Here is a 19,647-nt window from a genome sequence, read left to right on the forward strand (position 1 = left end):
GGCACGTCACCACCGCGAAGAGCCCTCACTCTGAGGTTTTTTCCGGAGACCCAAACAGCTCCAAAGAACTACTGCAGATGAAATGGATGAGATGAGATGAGATGATCATTCATCAGTGCCACAATGGGGACATTTGCAGTGTTAACAGCAGCAAAGAGTGCCGTTAACACACTCTTTACTGTATCTCTGAAGTGTTAACTTAATCAGTAATCACAAACAGGCTGTTCTAAGAGATCATTTCGTAACTAATGTCATTTTTTCACCTTCATTCACTGAGCCTCCCCTGACCCTGTCCAGAGGCTCGCTGGGCAGCCCACACACAGTGCACAGCTACATTCTTACCATATAAGTGTGGCGATCCTCTATGATAATGCTTACGATGCTAATGTTTCTTCATTCAAAATAAATATCCAGTTCACACCACAGACTGCATGGACCTGGACTCTGGGTCTGGAAAGTAAAGCCAACGTGGAATGCCTTTAAGTCTGCATTGTATCTAAGGGCCAGCAGGGGGCGACTCCACTGGTTTCCTGACAAGATCCTGGTCTCTAGTTTCAAGTTTTACTCCCAAATATCCTGTAGTTCATTTTGTAGAGTTAGATCACGGTCCCATTCAGAATGAAATAGCTATGGTGTGGCTACCGTTTGATGACTACATATTCAAAATATACAAACTATGCACATGTTCAGAGTACAACATGTCAACAGCACCAAAAAATAACTAAATGCATAAATACATTTATGAGCCACTTTTTCTGTCAAAGCCAAACACATCACAAGTCCCAAAAAAATGATGGATTTTGAAAGAGGGTTTTGTTAACAACAAACCATCCATTGTTCTAACAAAGTGATGTAAACATATCTGTAGAAAAGCAGTATGTTTACTAATGTATTCTTAAACAACATGCTTGTTGAGTATAAAAAAAACTTGTGTGGAGACTTAAACCATATCTGTGCAGAAATCAGGCCAATTATTTAAGACAGAGCTGTGCTTCTAAGTCACATCTATGATCTTTGATTGGCACCTTTAATACAACTGTGTGTTTGTACATTTGACAAGACATTGAACCGTTTTTCATAAAAAAACACTGGTGGAAAAATACAAAGTTGAAGTATTGGACACAAACATTATTTATGATCCTTTAATTCTTTACCTCAAAGCTTTTTCTTTTACAAAGCCAGTATTACTTATTGTAACAGTGCTATGTTAATGTCAGAGGCAGAGGAAACTCCCTAAACACAGGAACTCACAATAATTCACAGAGCCGTTATGTTATTGTACAACAGAGCACGCACAGAGATAAAAAGTATTCTTGAGGTAGCCACACATCTGACTGGACAGAATCAGTAATATATCTTTGAACTGACCCGCTGAGCATTTTTAAGGCCTCATAACACACATAAACAACAGCAAGGCACAGGAAAGAGTCAGGGTCAGAGGTCACCTCGTACGTAAACTCGAGGCTTTCACATTTGAGAGCGGACACATTTTTTAGGGGGAGCTCCTCCACAACTCTTTCACATCTCAGCACTTGTAAAGCCACACAGTAAAATACTAGCACCTGCAAACTTATTTCTAAAATTTGCAATATTTCCAGAAGAGTTTTAAACCACATCAACAAGACAGGAGGTAAATGCCAAAGGCTGAGATGAGAACTCAAAGTCTGAGATGAAGTTCAATCCTGTTCAGTTCAATGTCAGATGATGCTAGTTTCTCAAAACTAGGTATGGCAGTGTATATATATATATATATATATATATATATATATATACACATTACATCTTTGTATTAAACAGGGAGTGTTGTTGGTGATACACAGGGGGGTGCAGCAGCAGCATATACAACGTTCAATGCTACATTTACTACTGAAACATATAAAACGGAAGCTGTGTTTGGTGTTGTCGGACGTACTCAGCGACCGCTCAGCCGTCAGGAAAATGCTCATGAACACAGTGAAACAGACAAATATTAAAAAGAGAAACTTGACACCTGGACTGTGGCACCATCACAGACACAATGAAAGAATATGCTGCAGGTTGAACAAACCAAAGCTCAGGAAAGTAAAGCATAAGTCACCTATAAAGCATACCACACATGCATAATGATAATTAATGGGAAGGGAGGTTAAACATGGGATGGATGTGTGTGAATATCTGGAAAGCTACATATTTCGAATTAAAGTGACTGAAAATAAAATAAAACATACAAATTCTTTGAAAAATGCGGTTCAAATTCCAGAATAAGTAAAAGTGGATAAAGAAAGTGCTACAGAAATAAATGTCCAGGCCCAATTCTGACTGAAGAGAGTCAAACTTCACATCGAATCAAATCTTCAGCTACATGTGATTCAATGCAGGGAGCAACTGAAAGCTTTCATTAGCTTATACCCATGTGGTTTGCACAATTATTGAAAAAAACTGTAGCGAGCGATGAAAAGACAAATCACTGGTTTTAAACATAGTGTAAGATCTGAAATAAAACGGCTCTGATGGGACACAGCTACCCTAAATCAAGAGACAAAGATTTTACTACCCAGAAATCCAGTGTTGTGATGTCAGTTCTTTGCCACAATCCAATGTGTGTGCGTGTTTGTAACATTTGAACCCACACCTCACTCAGAAGTATTCTGTTAAATGGAATTTATAGTAATAACTGCAATGGTCAATATTTTCTCAGATAATTGTGCAACTCTAACAGAAGTTTGACAAAACCACAACATGAATCTCCTAAACTGACAGACCTGAGATCTGTAAAATAACATTGCACAGCCTGGGGCCAGATCCCAGGAGAATCTGTTTTGTATTTTCCTGTCAGAATTGGGCCAAAAACCTGGGGGAAGATGAGCTGGAACCAACCCGTTCCCTGATTAAAATAACCTTTGTAAAAGAAGGCAAATTTACAACTTCTTATAAAGAAAAAGCACTCAAGAAACAACTCAACATAAAATGTGAAACAGCACAGTTGGGCTATAGAGCAGCTGGAAAAGTATCTGAAGGGAACTGAAATTAGATTACAGCTTAAATCTAAACACCTCTACATAATGTACCATTTACAGACATCCAGGTGTAAACATCTGTTGACTGAAACATATTGTGACAGGTGGAAACTCAAAATTTAAGGATGAAGAAAATCTAATTGTATAAAGCAGATATAGCAGTTTCCCCAAATGTGACTTCTATAACCAATTCAATCACCCTAACCCTATAAGGTGCAATAATAGTAGTCACTTTTGGGGTAAAGGTTGCGATATTTGCCACATTACAAACCGTCTGGAACTATTTGAACTGCATATGAACAAATAGGAGCAGCACATAGCTGCTGTGTTTTCTTCGTGGTCCTACAGTAATTCCCATGTTCAAAATGTCAAAGTCAAAATGTTTCATATTCCTTGGAAGTGGGAGAAAGGCTTATGTTTCAGTGTGACTAAGGGTTGTCTTCAAACTCCCATTTTATCTTCTCACCATCGGGAGACATTTAAACATAACAAATAATCAGGCTTAGCAAAAACAATAAGCAAAAACCTAAAACCTAAAACAAAGAGAAGCAAACACTGAAAACGTTCTATATGCTGACGTTTTCATTTTGTCCAAATAAAGACAAAGATTTTAAAAAGGAGGATGTTTGGCTACTTGTGGTTAAGTGCAATTTCTCTTGTGTGGCGATTGCTGGAGAGAGGATGGTTGGCATCCGGAGGTCACTTAGTGGAAGTGCTGCTGGCAGTGGAGCTTCTCCTCAGCCTGGTCAAGAAGCTCCAGAATCTCCTGGACGATGGCCTTCAGTGCACGACCCAGGTCTTCACCACTGTAAGGCTTTCCAAGAGGAGGCACGTGGATGAAAGCAGAGCGGCCGTGACTCAGGTACAAAGACGTGTAGTAGGTGAAGTCACAGAGATATCTGTCAGAGAGGGAAACGTAAAAAGTGCTGCCATTACACAGTTTCTCCACCAGAGTACACCATATATTTGATTGCAGAACATCCTACTCACGATTAAAATGTTAAAGGTTATGTATTAAAGATTCTAAACATGAATAAAGCTGCCAAATACTATTTACCATACAGTGGAATTATGGCATCCTGGGCAAAGAATGAAGTAATCATCTGAGCGTCTGTTTTTTTTTTTTTAATTTACCCATGTGGTTGCACGTTAACGTTAGAACATGTCCGTGTGCATGTGATTCCCTCTCTGTGAAAGGGACAGCTATAGAGTGAGTTGTGTGGGGATGTAAACATGATGACACCCAGCTGGACACACTCAAAATCATGTTAAATGTCTTGCAAAAGTTTCTGCATTGTATACCGCATGATAAAACCCAGGTTGTGTTAGTATCCTAAATAAAAAAGGTGTTCATATTCATCAATAAATAGAAAACTAGAGAAACTATTCCAAGAGTGGATACAAAAATAAAATAATTATCCATTTGTATAATTAAATGTATGGATCACAGATTTAATAGTTTTGAGTTCCTTTTAAGCAATAGTACATCCTACTTTTACTACTGACCCTGTTACCCAAGCGTTTACCTAAGATGTCAGTCATTCTGTCAAACTAAATGCACTTGTGTGGCTGAATCATGTGTTTAACAGAGTGATGCTGAACACATGAATCAGCCTCTGTCCCTGCATGAGGTCCAGAGGTGACAGGCAGAACAATCGGCTGATTCTAACTGGAGAAATGAATTTACCTCCCAGCGTCTTTGGAGACAGACACAGCTACTCCGAGCCCCGAGGCGGTCACTCTCTTACTGACTGATTCCATGTCAATAACTGAGTCGATGCAGTCTGGGCCTCCCACAATGCAACACTGTGAGTCAGGACAGAAGCTGCTGTTGTCCAGACCCTTATAGCCACTATTTCGGCCGCACTTCTCCAGGGTGACAGTGGTGGCCATTCCTGAGACTCCAACATGAACAACCAACTGGCAAAGAATCCAATAAAAATCACAAAGTCAGAATTACTGAAATAATGTACCATAATACAAATTATTTACAGTAAATACACCAAAGATGTTCTCGGGTCCAAAAAATAATCTGTGGCTATTTCAAGTGAACCAGTTTTTGTAAATGTTAATGCCCATGTAGATAATGCCACACTCAAGCCACTAATTAGTTGCATAATTTGATAATTGTATATAATTAAATTTAGTTCAGCATGTGTGCCTTGTATGTCTTATTATCAGATTGTTCTCTGGGCCTGTCAGATCCAATTATCACAAAGAACAACGTGTACAGGTCACACCACGTTCTCCTCTTACCAGCGGATGATACTGCTTCCATAATGAAGGAACCAAACTCTGGACTGTCTGGTACTCTACAGGAACCTCGTACACATGCAGGTCCACTTCGCTGCCCAGTCCCAGCTTCTTCAGTTCCTGACAGGGTGAAGAAAAAAGAATAACGCTGAAACATTTCTGGATTTTGACAAAGTATTCAAATTTACTTTGGGTTAGGGTTGTCCTCAAAGCTTTCAACCACAACAGCATCTTTCTCAGCGTTGTTCTCAGGTGTCATTGGAGAGTGCAGTTCTCTGTGACATGGAGAACCTATTGCCATGAAATGTGGTTGAAAGCTTCAGAAATCACAAATAAGTTGGATGCTAATTTAAATTATGCTAAAACCAAGGACAACTATAACATGTCAAGCTCAACAGTTCTTGTTTTGTTTTCATACAGAGTCTAACATTGAAAGCAATTAGCAGTCAACAAAACAGACCCATACATAAGTTAGGAAAAACTCTATTTATATAGAGCTTTATTATCTTGTTTGACTCTTGGAACTGTATCTTTTTTCCTTGTATTGTAATTGTATGGTATTTGTAACAATTTGTAATTGTGCTTTTTTTTGTTGACTGTCTTGTTCTCATTTCTCTCTTGGAAAAGAAATGTCAATGAAACTGTCTGATTAAATAAATATTTAAAAAATGTAATAATATAATATTCAAGCATTGAACTTAAATTTTTGCTATGTGCGTCAAAATCATCTCAACTTAAAAGATCCCCTAACTAACTGTGTGAGCCTGAAACAGCATCTTGCAGTCTTCATTAACATCAGTGGCAATAAGGAAAAACTATTGAGGTCTTGAATTTTGATGGTAAACGTTAAGGAAATGCAGTAAATGATTTCTACAAATTGCAAAAGATATACATTTTTGTAGATTAGCAAGAGCAGTCTTTGCTCGTTGTCCCATAAGGATGAGCCTGATACAGAAACAGGCTAAAACTAATCAGGTTGACGATACAATCGTTCTGTTTAAGTGTTATTAGAGTTTTAGCGGCTTTGTACTTTATTTCCTTCTCCATGCACCTTGGAAGTGTAGGTGACATCATGCAAGAAACCTCTACTCAGCTAATTGCCTCATTAATCTGTTCTCTCATTTCCCACTGGCAGCCATACTTCCACAAATGAAGTCCATACCTTTGCCTCTTAAAGCAAAAAATATACAGTATAAATAAAAAAAGATCCAACATAATTCAAAAACAATTCAAAAACAAATAAGAACGCAGGTATTCACAAAAACTAAACTATTTAGAACTGATAATGGTGATCTACGTGTTTCTGGGAAATTGATGGTATATTTTGAAACTCTAAAAATAAGATAAGTAGAAATAAATTAACTGCAATACTCGGCCACTTTCATAATCAAGCAAGAAATAAAAGATGCAGTCACACATATCATAAGTATGACAAATGTGTATCTGATTCACAGCCAGTCGACCTGCACCTCCCCCTATCTCCCTGCAGGACAAATTGCTCTGGACACTGACCCCCACTTGTATTGAAAAGGGGCTTTTCTGACCACGTCTATGACCCCGCCTCAAAGCGGCCTTTTGTTTGCCTTTAATATCCTTATCAAGTCCGTCTAGACACCCTGACAACCAGCATCATCCCCCACATGCAGTTTCGCCAGCAGGACACAGGGAACCTCTGGGACACTCTGCGGCACATGTGTGAAGCCGGCAACTATCAGAGCATCATAAAACTGTCACACAAACAGGAACACATCTGGCTAATAACACGACAGACATGATGAGCTTTGATATTTTTAATCTTAACACCATTTTGGAGAAGCTTCGAAGGATTTGTTTTCGTCAGTGTAATGAATAATGTGAATTACAAACAAAATCAACTGCTAATTCAAAAGTTAAGATATTTTCATCTAAGAGCTTACTCATATCATTTAGGTGAAGGTTACATTTAATTTAACAGACAGGTATAGAGGGGTGAAACCTACCTGCACTGCGACCCAGCTGGCGTTGACCGTGTGCTCTCCAAAAGGCCCGAAACCTACAAAACATGGGAGTTATTTGAGTTTCTGAGATGCTTCCATGCTGTGCTGGTGATGACTCATTTCTCCTACACGATGTTTCTAATAATGAAGCTTTGGAATCAGTTTGGTTTTTACAACGGACGAAAATGATGCTGTATTGACCAGTGATTTCAGAGAGATTTCTTTCTGAAATACATTTTATTGCAAATGCAAACAGAACAATTCTGAAGGAAAAGCATATGTGAGTACAGCGAACCTTTCTTTACCAATATGAAATGAGATGATCCGACCTATTCCACTATCCACTACCTTTACCAGCAAAACTGCCAATATTGTAGATTTTTCACCAAACATAAAACATCTTTTGTATTTAATTTCTATATTAAAAGACTGAGAAGCTGCTGCATAAGATTTGCTGTAAAATCAATCACTAAAAATCTCCCCCCTGCACCGCTCCAAGTGACCTGTACAATAAAAGAAATGCAGCAGCAGCCGATATTCACTCAGGCTTGTTTATACAGGGATCTATAACTGATCCCCCTCCACCACATTTCCGAGGGTCAGTGGGTCCCCAGGGGTTGGGTGGAGAGGTGGGGGGGGATCGGTCTGTCTGACAGGCGGCTGAAAAGGAGCAGCGAGAGGGGCCAGCAGCTGCCAGCCGGCCAGCTATTGTGAAGGTGCAGTTCCCAGGCAATCTGCACATCTTCGATCAGCTGGGTCTGCCGGCCTCCGCACCCCTTTGTCTGAAAACACCAAGTCACTGTCTCTGTTAACTCCGCTCACATTAACTGTTGGAGAGGGTCGTGTTCAGGGCTGGGGTGATATGGCCAAAAATTATATCATAATAATAATGTTTACATCAGTCACTACTATTTCTTTTAAAGACTGTTTTTAACTCCTGAGTGAAGGTTGTGGTTTCAAACTCTTCTTGAACACTTGATATAGAGCAAAACACATATCGTTATTGATGAAGATTACATTGCAATTAATAGTTGATATTGTTTTATTACCCTGCGCTATAGTCGTTTTTAGTAGTTTAGCACTTGAGGTGGGAGATGAGTCACATTACATCAATAACACAGAGTGAAGCATGTTGTTTTTTCTAAACTCAAACAGCTTTGGTACGATGCTACTGACAAGAACAACATGGGTCCAGATTTGGATATTAAAATGCAAAGTTAAGTTAAATAGGAAACAGGGTAGATTAGGATCCATACAGAAAACACGACAGTAAGATATGAATACTGGGACAGAATCATTGGTTGGTTATTGGTGTTATTAACTTGTAACCACATTGTCTGTAAGGACATCCTGTCTGTGAAGAGACCTGGTGCTGAGAACAAAGTGTTTGACAGTAGATGAAACTAATAATGAAAAGCAGCAAAGAAGTAAATCTCAGACTCTCTTCTTTGTTAGAAAGTTATTAAAAAGGACTTAATCAGACTAAAGCAGGAAACATGAAGCACTGACAGTTGTACTGACTGAAAATGAACTGACTTTTTCTGCTTTATTTATTGTCTTTTATGGACATTGTCCCAGGCACATATGAGTTAAATAGGCTGTTAAAAGAAGCGTTGGTATTGATGAGCTAATGCATTTACATTAAAATGACTCATTTCATCTAGAAAGAAGAAGAATGGACGTTAAGAGACAACAACAAATGAATTAATTCCACGTATATGGATTTTCCACATATAAATTCACCTCTCTCACTTTGTATTGTTTCATCAGGGCCTTTTAAAAAGACAACAGACATTAGCACTAGGGATGATGTCAGCTCGCTGGTCAGTAGTTTCTACTGACACGAGACCTGAGAAAACAGTGAGAGAGTCAACACGACGCTCTCCTCAGCAGAAAGCAGCTGGAGCACCAACAGCCTGACGCCATTAACGTTCCTGTCACTCCACAACTTTTTTCAAGCGCCAGCAGACGACGACCGACAACAACCGACACGACAAAGAAGAGACACCGACCTGTGACCACCACCGTCCGTTTACTGTTGTCCATCTCCCGGCCTGAGGCTCCGCTGCTCCTCCGTGTCACTGCCGCTCTTTATTTCCAACCACGGACCGAAAAGAGACCCAACAACAAACAGTCTCTCACTCTCACACACACACACACACACACACACACACATACACACACACACACACACACACAAGTACAACTGACGCCTCTTCTGGCATCAGACCGCCGGTGTTTACGCTGCGTGCGACGTGACGCAATGACGTCAGAAGTGTGACGCACGATGACGCGCTGTGCCGTAGAAGTCTCCCTCATAGATAGATAGACAGACAGACAGACAGACAGACAGATAGATAGATAGACAGATAGACAGACAGACAGACAGACAGACAGATAGACAGACAGATAGACAGACAGACAGACAGACAGACAGACAGACAGACAGACAGATAGATAGACAGACAGACAGACAGACAGACAGACAGACAGACAGATAGATAGATAGATAGATAGATAGACAGACAGACAGACAGACAGACAGACAGACAGACAGACAGACAGACAGATAGACAGACAGACAGACAGACAGAGACAGACAGACAGACAGATAGATAGATAGACAGACAGACAGATAGATAGACAGACAGACAGACAGACAGACAGACAGACAGACAGATAGATAGATAGATAGACAGACAGACAGACAGACAGACAGACAGATAGATAGATAGACAGACAGACAGACAGACAGACAGATAGACAGATAGACAGACAGACAGACAGACAGACAGATAGATAGATAGACAGACAATCACATTAATTGATGCAGCCCATTTGATTTATCAGACGTTAACCAAGAGAGATTCAAGGTTTTATATTTATATTTCTCGTGGGCCCACATACATAGTCCCAAACAATATATGGAAAACAATTTAGCAATAAAGACAATAATTAAAATAACTAAATATATAAAGCCAGCAAACAAACCATTCAAACTCCAAAACTCTTTACTCCAAAACTGTTTTCAAAAGATCTGATGTTCTTTATTTGTCTTGTGTATGAAACGACCTCAGTGAAGAGAACCTGCTATTCAGTGTTAGAAGGGATTTGGCGGTGCGGGAGTGTATCTGACGCCAGAGGGCAGCATCTTATAATAGCTCGGTTATTTCCCCACCGGAAACTCATTGAGACTCGAAGAAGAACAAGAGGAGGTAAAACCGTGTAGGACCAAGACACAAAAATCAAAAAGACATTAAATCACAATGGTGAGTATCCAACTCTGGTGTTCACACAACACGTTCATGGTTGTGTTTTAGATTTCAGTAATATACTCGTGTTAGCGAAGCGCCGGCTCATGGTGACGCCCGCCAACGTTGCGCTAAGCTAAGTGAAGTTAGCTACCGAGGCTAACTGAAACACGGGTTTTACACGGTGTGTGTTTAACACAAAGCCACAGCAAACCTCCTTGTGTCGTGCTGCATGGTCTGAAGTGGAGATCTGAGCGTTATAACCTCTCACAATTAATACAAACTACAATCATCAGGCATTGCGTTTATTAGCCAATCCCTGAATATAACATGAGTCAGTGTAAGGTTGATATGAAGAAACATTAGTTGTAACTTTAGTTAATGTGGAGAAAGATGATTCACATTGAAAAGACAAATCTAAATTTATCAAATTAAATCAAGTAGTTATTCTTTCAAACGATCAATTGTCTCTCACTCATCTTGGTCCACGCGTAGACAGATTACGTAACGTTTGGGATTTACACCTGTAAAAGGCACCAGAAGTGGTTTTCATAGTGAAGTAACTGAGCTCCGTGAATTTTAAATAAGAAACTTTAGAAGCCACTTCATTCAGGGCATAGTCCCAGTGGCTCGAGAAGTAGTGTTCCTATAGTCAGTAATATAGATGATGTTAATCAAACTAATATATTAGGGATATTCATATAGATTGAAAACAGGTAGGACTGCCTGACAAAATGTTGATATTAACGTTCATCTACCAAATACATCATTGTTACTCTAATGACATGTTTTTCTGTCCTTTTGCAGCTTCCCCTCTCTCTGCTGAAGACTGCCCAGAACCACCCGATGGTGAGGAGACACTGAGCCTTTGCTGCTGTGGAAAAAACACTGTTGAATTGTTGATGATTTAAAAAAAAAAACGTTAAACATGATAAATAATGTGTATTTGGTTTGTTTCTTCTCCCTGCTCAGCTGGTGGAGCTGAAAAACGGGGAGACGTATAACGGTCACCTGGTCAGCTGTGACAACTGGATGAACATCAACCTGAGAGAGGTTATCTGCACCTCAAGGGTAAATACATACCGACAAGTATAGTAGACTGTATTTATGAAAAGTCCCTCATGATTATTTTGAATAAAAATGATGGTGGGTTTAACTGCCAAAATGTTAAATGACAGTAAATGACCAACACTGGCCTGTCAATTTGCGACTTTGGTAAGAAAATAAGTACACATTCAAAACAATACAAGATAGCACAAAGATCTTCTACCGTCTGAAAAGTTTTAAACCGAAACTTGTTAGTAAAACTAAAACAATGCTAGTTTTAAAAAAGTGATATTATGATTAAGATTAGCTGACACTCCTGCTAACCTCTGACAGGATGGCGATAAGTTCTGGAGGATGCCTGAGTGCTACATCAGAGGAAGCACCATCAAGTATCTGCGAATCCCAGACGAGATCATTGACATGGTGAAGGAGGAGGTGGTGTCCAAGGGCCGCGGACGTGGAGGTGCCCAGCAGAACAAACAGCAGGGCAAAGGAAGGGGAGGAGCTGGCCGAGGTGAGTGGAAATGCTTCCTGCCGTTAAGACTTCTGCAGCGGCCTTTGTTTGTTCCTGCTGTCACAACATCAATATTGGTATTGGAGCATAGTTTGTTCTGTTAATTTTGTTCAGGCGAGGAAAAAAACTAAAAGTTTTGGAGTTCTACAATTTCTTGAGTAGTCAACCTACAGCCCTGTGTACTCTAAGTGAACTTGTCTTGCCTTCTGCAACTTCATATTTTTTAAGAATCTGGCAAACTGGAAGTGATAATGTTTTGTGGAAGTGGAAATCTGTCTGAACAACATTTGTCACATAATTAACAGACTCTTGTTAACTTCTGCTCCCCTCGTGCCTCTGTGTAGGTCTGTTTGGTGGTCGTGGCAGAGGATTGAGCGGTCCCGGTCGGGGCCAGCAGCAGCAGCTACAACTACCACAGCAGCAGGATAAGAAAGCAGGCAAACCACAGGGAATGAAGAACCAGCACTGACGGACAACAGGGCCCCATCAACAGCGCACCCTCTTATTCAGTCATTACTCCTTCTGTACGCCTCTGGTGTTTTCTACAGCTGAGATGTTTGTCAGGACTGACCGCTGCAGAAATCACACTGGGAGAAGTTGAGCGAAACTGTGCATTTGCACTGAATTTTTGTTTTTAGCATCTTTAAGTTGGTATGGAATTTTTTTATGACAATATACCGGTGTTTCAGTCAGAGCTAATAGACTTCTTTACTGTTCTTTTGTAATACGAATCATTACAAATTTACAGCTTGTATCACAAATCACATTTAGATATTCAAAAAGTACTTGTTCATCAGGTGGTATACTGGAACGAGGTTTTTGTTCATATTTTTTTGTGGCCGTTTGCTTGTCAACTTGTCTCCTCGGGTGTGGTTTTGATTGGTGAAGAAACTGCCCAGCCCCAACTTCTGTTGCATGATCTTTTCCTTTTGTTGACTTGCTCTTTATTTCTGTGTTTTGTGACGTAATGTTGTTTGCAACATTTTTGTTTGGCTGCCGATCACAGCAGGTGAAGAGTAGACGAGCAGTCGCAGGAGTCAGTCCCTGAAAATTAACACTTCTGTTAAAGCATTTAAGAGGCAACATGTGTTGATGATGCAAAAAAAACAAGTTTCTCATGTTCTTAAGTCTGATGTGGATGAGTCCAACATGTGTCAAGTTGGTTGGATATCATTTTATTTTTGTATCAAAAGACAATGTTGTAAGTTATTTACATGAAAACATGAGAATAAAACAACTTTTGTTAAAGCGGTTGTGTTTATTTAAAAAAAATATTGAATTGCCACACATCTCAGTTGTTTGGAATTTGCCTCAGTGTCCCCAACAATCACAGCATAACGCAACATGAAAAGAGACAAAACACATAACCCCCTCCCCATAAAAACAGAACATACATCTGTGGATGAAAAACACTGAATAAAATTAAATACAGTAAAAACTAGTGCTAATAGAATAGGATGTCTGGTGCTTAAAAAATCACTAAAATACAATAGAATTTAGAGGTAGTTATAATAATTAAATCTGTTTAAAGATTCAACAGGGATTGGCTGCTATTAACCCTTTTAGTTGTCGCTTTGATAATGTCCTTTTAATTAGAGATTTTAGTCAAGAATCAGCAAAAAATCTCATGGACTTTATTGTATAGACAATGGTTTAAAATTTCACAGATAAAGTCAGCAAAGTAACTTATTCACATGAAGGATTTCATACCTTGCATGAAATGATGCCATTTTGTTTAAGTCCCAAAGTAACAAACCTGCAAAAAGGATGTGCGGTAACAAGACTGCTGATCATTTTAATATCATTGTGTATCAAGTGTCTGAATATTTAATGTATCTCAATTACTTGCATGCAGAAAAAAAAAAGTGTCAAACAACCCTGGAATGGATAGATACAGATACAGACATTTATATTAAGGGACAATGGACGTTTTCCTTTAGAGACCACACTAAATAACAACTTACCCTTACAACCACCTTCTTTCCCTTTGTCCTCTGCCTCTCCCGTTGTTTCAGACACCGCTACTCCCTGTCTTTCCAACAGGTGTCACTATTGAGTCACCAAAACATTAATCTGGCCCTCACATCCCTCCGACCCCACCCCCACACCTCCTCCTCTGTGCTGCTGCTTGTCTGAACTGATCTCATGTTGCTGAAATTACTGTTTTGCACCTGACAAGGAGGTTTTACTCCTGCTCTGCTTCACTGGTCAACACCTCTGAGGTCTGACTCACCGATAATGGTGTCAAGTAAAGTGTCTTGGAGGCACTATGTTTATTTTTTCTCAAAAAAACTATACTTCTTTTCTTTGAAGACTGCTCATCTTCTTATTTCTGAAAACAATATGTCTAACTGGGAGTAAATGTTGACCAGTACATGATGTTCAGTTCATCTTACCTAGAATTCCAGTAGATTCTGGATTTCCATTTAAAGGATGGCATTACCACATGATGCCCACAATGAGAAGATGAGTCAACTTCTCCCTCTCTGTTATATGATTTTTTTTCATTGTAGCTTTGAAACCCCCATTTCTGAATATGTTAATTAGAAGATAAAATCATCATCCTGTAAAATGAAATAAAATTGGGAAAGCTGTAAAAAACATATATAGGGGAGAAACATCTAAGAAAACGTTGTGAGGACGACGACCAGAGGGCAGGATAACCTTCAGAATTTAATTAAATTCAACATTAAGTCTTTGCCAAAGCAACTGAATTGCCCCGAAGGTTTATTTTAATGGCACTGACATGAAACACGGAGATGGTTGGAACGTGGGGAATATTTTTTCCCCTCCCAGAATGAATGCATGCATAAAATCCAAGATGGCATTTGTGAGGGAGGGAAATAACACTATTTTCCACTCCCTGTGAAGTCAGTGCTCAAAGAGCGTGCTAAATCATATCATCTCATTGCGAGGCTGAATTGTTGACCGTGCTAACAGGCTTGGACTGTGTGTGTGTGTGTGTGTGTGTGTGTGTGTGTGTGTGTCTGCCTGAATGCTTGTGCAGAGGGTGTTGGGGCTCATTTCAGTTCTAGGTTATTGAGTCCTCCTCCTCTTCTTTTCCGCCTACACATTTCTACCTCACACACACACACACACTGCGCTCGCCAGCCAATCGCTACCTCTTTTCCTTTCTATTGCCTTCACCTGCGTCACTCTGCTTGTGTTGCCATGGTGATCACAGATGCTCCCCCCACACTTTGTCTCCCCCCAGCTCTTCCAGTATGAGGATGATGCTGACTTGTGGCTGGTGATGCAGGCAGGCTGCAGACGTCATCACTTCCCTTGGGAGGGAGGCCTATTTTTACCACTGGGCACAAAGCAGACCGAGCTGCCCAACATATTTATGGAACCTCATCTAATCCCAGCCTGCCAGGAAAACATTTCTCCCGACTCGTTGCATCCCTGTCTCTTCCTCTCCAGTCATCTCAGGGACATGCAGTTCTTTTTCAGGGACATTTTGACCTGAGATGACAGGTTTCAGATCATCTGGTTTTAGTATCTGTTGCGCGGTTTCACTTGTGATATTGTGAAACTGAAAGGGGATTCCTCACTCTTACTCACCCTACACAGGGAGGTCAGAGGTCAGTGGTCACAGTCACCATGGGAACAGCTTTGAGGGCCACTCAGTGTGTAATACCACGTTATCTGTTGTGCCAGGGGAAAAAATAACAGTGAAGGAAGTATGCATTAAATCGCCTACAGGTTTCTGACTGGTCATTTTGAAACTGGCCAATGGAATGTCCTGTTGATGCGATGTCATAATTGTGGAAGCATGTGTGTTTATATGTACACATACACACATCTATATATATATACATAGACACTCCTTGTTTTTGTGGGGCTAAAAAGAATAAAGTTAAGTTAGACATAATACAGTAACAGACTTGAGGCAGAAAAAGGACAGAATGAGAATTAAGCAAATAAAGACAGTAAAATACAGATGATACATCGAAATGCAGTAACGCTGGAAAGTTTTCAGACCCTAAGTTTAGTATTTTGTTGTAACTGTACATCTTTAATAACAAATTGGAGAGTCACAACAGTCTGGATACTTTTGTGAATTAGAGATAAAAGTGTTAATTTCTAATTAGTTAGCAAAAGTTTCCGGAAAGCAAAAAATGGTTTTCACTTTGTCACGATGATTCAAGAGATCTATATTTTCACTGTACAAGTACAATGACATTTTGTGTAGAACAAGCCTGTAGATGCCTAAATGGTAACACAAAAAGAGATATAGAGAAGCGGTCTGAATACTTTCCGAGGCCACACTCTTGGCTTGAAATGAGCAATAATGAATGTTCAAATGCGGGGAAGCGTTCAGGTTTGATGTTGCTCTTTCCAGAAATACATGCGCTAATGTAACAGTATCCTGGTCCGGAAAAAAATATATAAATCAAATGCTTTTGTATGTTTTTCTCCACCAGCTGATGTGTTACGATGAAAAGGTGTGGGCCCGGTTTTAAATTTTCTGAATGTGTTTGTGTGGGAGCAAGTGTGATTTATACAAATCAATATTACACAAAGACACACACACACAAAGACACACAGAATCTGGGCATTCATATTTGATTGGGCATTGATTATTGTGGAACTTCACCTACACTGTGAAACTGTTGGGCTGACACAAATATATGTGAGTGTCCATTAAACATAAATACAAATCCAGTGACCTTTACATTAATCTAGTTGTAAGAAATGATGAGTATTATTGCATATTCCATACACACACACACACACACACACACACACACACACACACACACTAACAGAACCCTTTTGGTTCATCAATTAAGGTGTTTCATGACCTTTATTTTAATCAAAGGCAAAGGTTTTCTACAGCCATTCCGAACAGCACACACTGTCAGTCTTTCCCCGAAAAGGCATTTCTAGTGTAGCACTGGTGTGTAAACAACAAGTAACAACAGGTAACAGAAATAGCTTTGTAAAGAATGACAAGCTACGGAGTGACAGGATCACATCCCTCACATCCAAAGGCTCAGCCAGGGTTGGTTTCAGAAAGTCACGGAGGTGTCAGATAAATGAAACAAAAATATATTCCTGAGAAGCCAGAGTCTTCATCGGTTGGATGAATCAGCGCTAAAGAAAGGAGATGAAAACTAGGGGAACGTTTTGTTTGGTATCTGTTTTTGAGCACACGTGCCCACACAAAGTCACATTCCTGCCATTCAGATACTTTATCACTGAAAACCCGACATTAGTAAACTACTAGGAGAATCGTTACTATTTAAAGGTGCAGTGTGTAAGATCTAGGTGAAAGGGATCTATTGGCAGAAATTTAATATAAAATAATCCTAGATGTTTTCACTAGTGTGTTTCATCTAAATTCTTGTTTTCTTTATCCAAGAATAGGCTGTTTATATTTATATACTTTATATTTACATCAGGAGCGGGTCGTCTTCACAGAGGCCGCCATGTTTTTTTTACAGTAGCCCAGACTGGACAAACTAAACACCTTTTGAGTTTTTATGACAACTGAAGGTTTCCACAGGTTCTATGTCATGTTTGGAAGGGGAGGGTGAGGTGAGGGGTATTCAGCTGCAACATCCAACTTCACCACTAGATGTCACTCAATTCTACACACTGAACCTTTAATAATCACAGCCATGTTCACTTGTCAAACCGTTTGCCAGCAAACATATCACCTAATGTCTTTGTCGGGCTTTAATTAGAATGAAGTTATACTTGGGTATTTACCTTGATATTAATAGAAATAAAGGTGGAAGTCAGCCCACCTTTATGTGTCTGCCAACAGAAGACAGATGCTCATCGTCATTAATAACCTTCAAAGGGCCTTTGTTTTCTTTACTCCGCTCCATCAATCAGTCGTGGTGGTTTCCAGCAAACAGCTCATCAATCACATAAGTTACTCAGTATAGTACAGATTGTTGCTGAACTCTCTTATTCCTGACAGCTCATCACTTTGTGCCTCATTCCTGGAGGCCAGTGTTTACGCATCAACCATGTGTAAATCATGTTTAAAGAATTTAGACCTGTCATAGGATGCACTGTAAAAAGGGCTATGAGCCAAGTGTCTTTATCCAGAACACTTTACAATGTAAATCCTCATTCAAACAACACCTCCGAGCTAAATGACCACAATGGTCAAACATGTTGGACATTTGTCTCGACCCTTAGATACCAGTGTCAGGTATAACATTGGGGTTCTTTGGTTAGATTTAGGTACAAAACCTTCTTGCTCAGGTCTAGATAAAGATCATAGATTGGGTTAAAATAAGAACTTCCTTAAAGTTAGAGTACCTTCATCATCATGGTTTTATATTGATAATAAACAAGCAGTTAATGTGAAATGGTCAAGATTCAAGACACAAAGCTGACGATTGCTTTTTAATGAGGAAACAAACAGTGACCTCTTGTGTGAGTGTCCTGCATGTTTTGTTGACCCATCCACCTATCCATCCATCCATCCATCCCTCCATCCACCCATCCACCTATCCATCCATCCATCCATCCATCCATCCATCCATCCATCCATCCATCCATCCATCCCAGCCTCCTCCTAACACATAGTTTGCCACTCTTGATAGAACAGTAGCCTGACTTCCTTCTTTGGTCTCAGCATAATTACTATGGCAACTGGAGGTCACCTAACAATAACATGCACGACTATACCTGTATTTCTTCTATTAATGTTTTAGCCCTTTTACTGAAGGTGATAAGATACAAAACTATACAACATGATATGATAAAAAACGATATGAAGGGCTCATTCTGAAGCAACAAAAAAAGAACAAATTAATCAACCTTTATGGACATTATCATGAGAGTGGGCAAAACGTCAGTGTCCGAAAACTATGATAACTTTTTGTCATGTTAAACTCTTTGCAAAGGTATATTGCTCACGGTTTATATTTTTTTTCTTCTTTTAAATAGATTAAAGGGAAAAGGAAATGAAAGTGAGCATGTGAGAGAGTGGTACATCCTTTACCAGTTACTAGAAAAACCTTTGTTTCTCCACTGCAGGCTCAGAACCCCCACTCTCTCTCCGACGATACTCAGCTTTTAGACTAAAATATCTCTCCTCTGTTGGTTTACCACCACCCACTTCCATTTCCGTAACAGCGTAAGGAGATCTGACATCACAGGGTCCATCATGTGATCCACCCGCAGAATGCTTTGCTGTGATGGAGAGGGCCTACCTTTGACGCACTTACCTCCTCTCTGTAACCCTTTACTAGCCAGACGACTGGAAGTAAAGGAAACAAGGGACATTAACACATGGCACAGTGATTCATTATCAGGTTTTTAGGTAAATTAATTGATCGCTGGTTTATTGACTGCTCCGTGCATCTGTGTATTAATGGACGAAACATAAACAACAACAGATGGAGTGGGAGGAAAGAAAACACAGGCTTCACTACTCTGTAATTCACTACAGCTTTATAAAACTGATAGAACATGACTAAAAGATTTCTAAAATAATTTTCTTTGGCTTGAAGTATGCGGGGCATAAAAGTGTGTTGTATTGATTTGAGCTCAAATCAGAGATAGTCTGCTCAATTCACCAACTAACAAACAGAGCTGCCATTCTCTGAAGAGCTCATTAAACTTACAAGGAGGATTTCAAC

General features: G+C 39.7%; 2 protein-coding genes across 2 annotated transcripts; one reads left to right on the plus strand and one right to left on the minus strand.

Annotated features, from left to right (window-relative positions):
- Positions 1-948: 948 nt before the first annotated feature.
- LOC118121551 (pyroglutamyl-peptidase 1) lies at positions 949-9,443 on the minus strand. Its single transcript, XM_035177521.2, has 5 exons — positions 9,238-9,443; positions 7,229-7,281; positions 5,253-5,369; positions 4,684-4,916; positions 949-3,895 (listed from the first exon to the last, which is right to left on the minus strand). Exons 1-5 carry the CDS (start codon positions 9,269-9,271, stop codon positions 3,700-3,702), a joined length of 633 nt encoding a protein of 210 aa, XP_035033412.1. The 5' UTR covers positions 9,272-9,443; the 3' UTR covers positions 949-3,699.
- Positions 9,444-10,356: 913 nt separating this feature from the next.
- On the plus strand, positions 10,357-13,285 carry lsm4 (LSM4 homolog, U6 small nuclear RNA and mRNA degradation associated). The gene is made up of 5 exons (XM_035177368.1): positions 10,357-10,494; positions 11,284-11,325; positions 11,449-11,547; positions 11,857-12,037; positions 12,382-13,285. Exons 1-5 carry the CDS (start codon positions 10,492-10,494, stop codon positions 12,504-12,506), a joined length of 450 nt encoding a protein of 149 aa, XP_035033259.1. The 5' UTR covers positions 10,357-10,491; the 3' UTR covers positions 12,507-13,285.
- Positions 13,286-19,647: the final 6,362 nt, after the last annotated feature.

The sequence above is a fragment of the Hippoglossus stenolepis genome, chromosome 14, assembly GCF_022539355.2.
Source record: "Hippoglossus stenolepis isolate QCI-W04-F060 chromosome 14, HSTE1.2, whole genome shotgun sequence".
In the NCBI taxonomy this organism is placed as follows: domain Eukaryota; kingdom Metazoa; phylum Chordata; class Actinopteri; order Pleuronectiformes; family Pleuronectidae; genus Hippoglossus; species Hippoglossus stenolepis.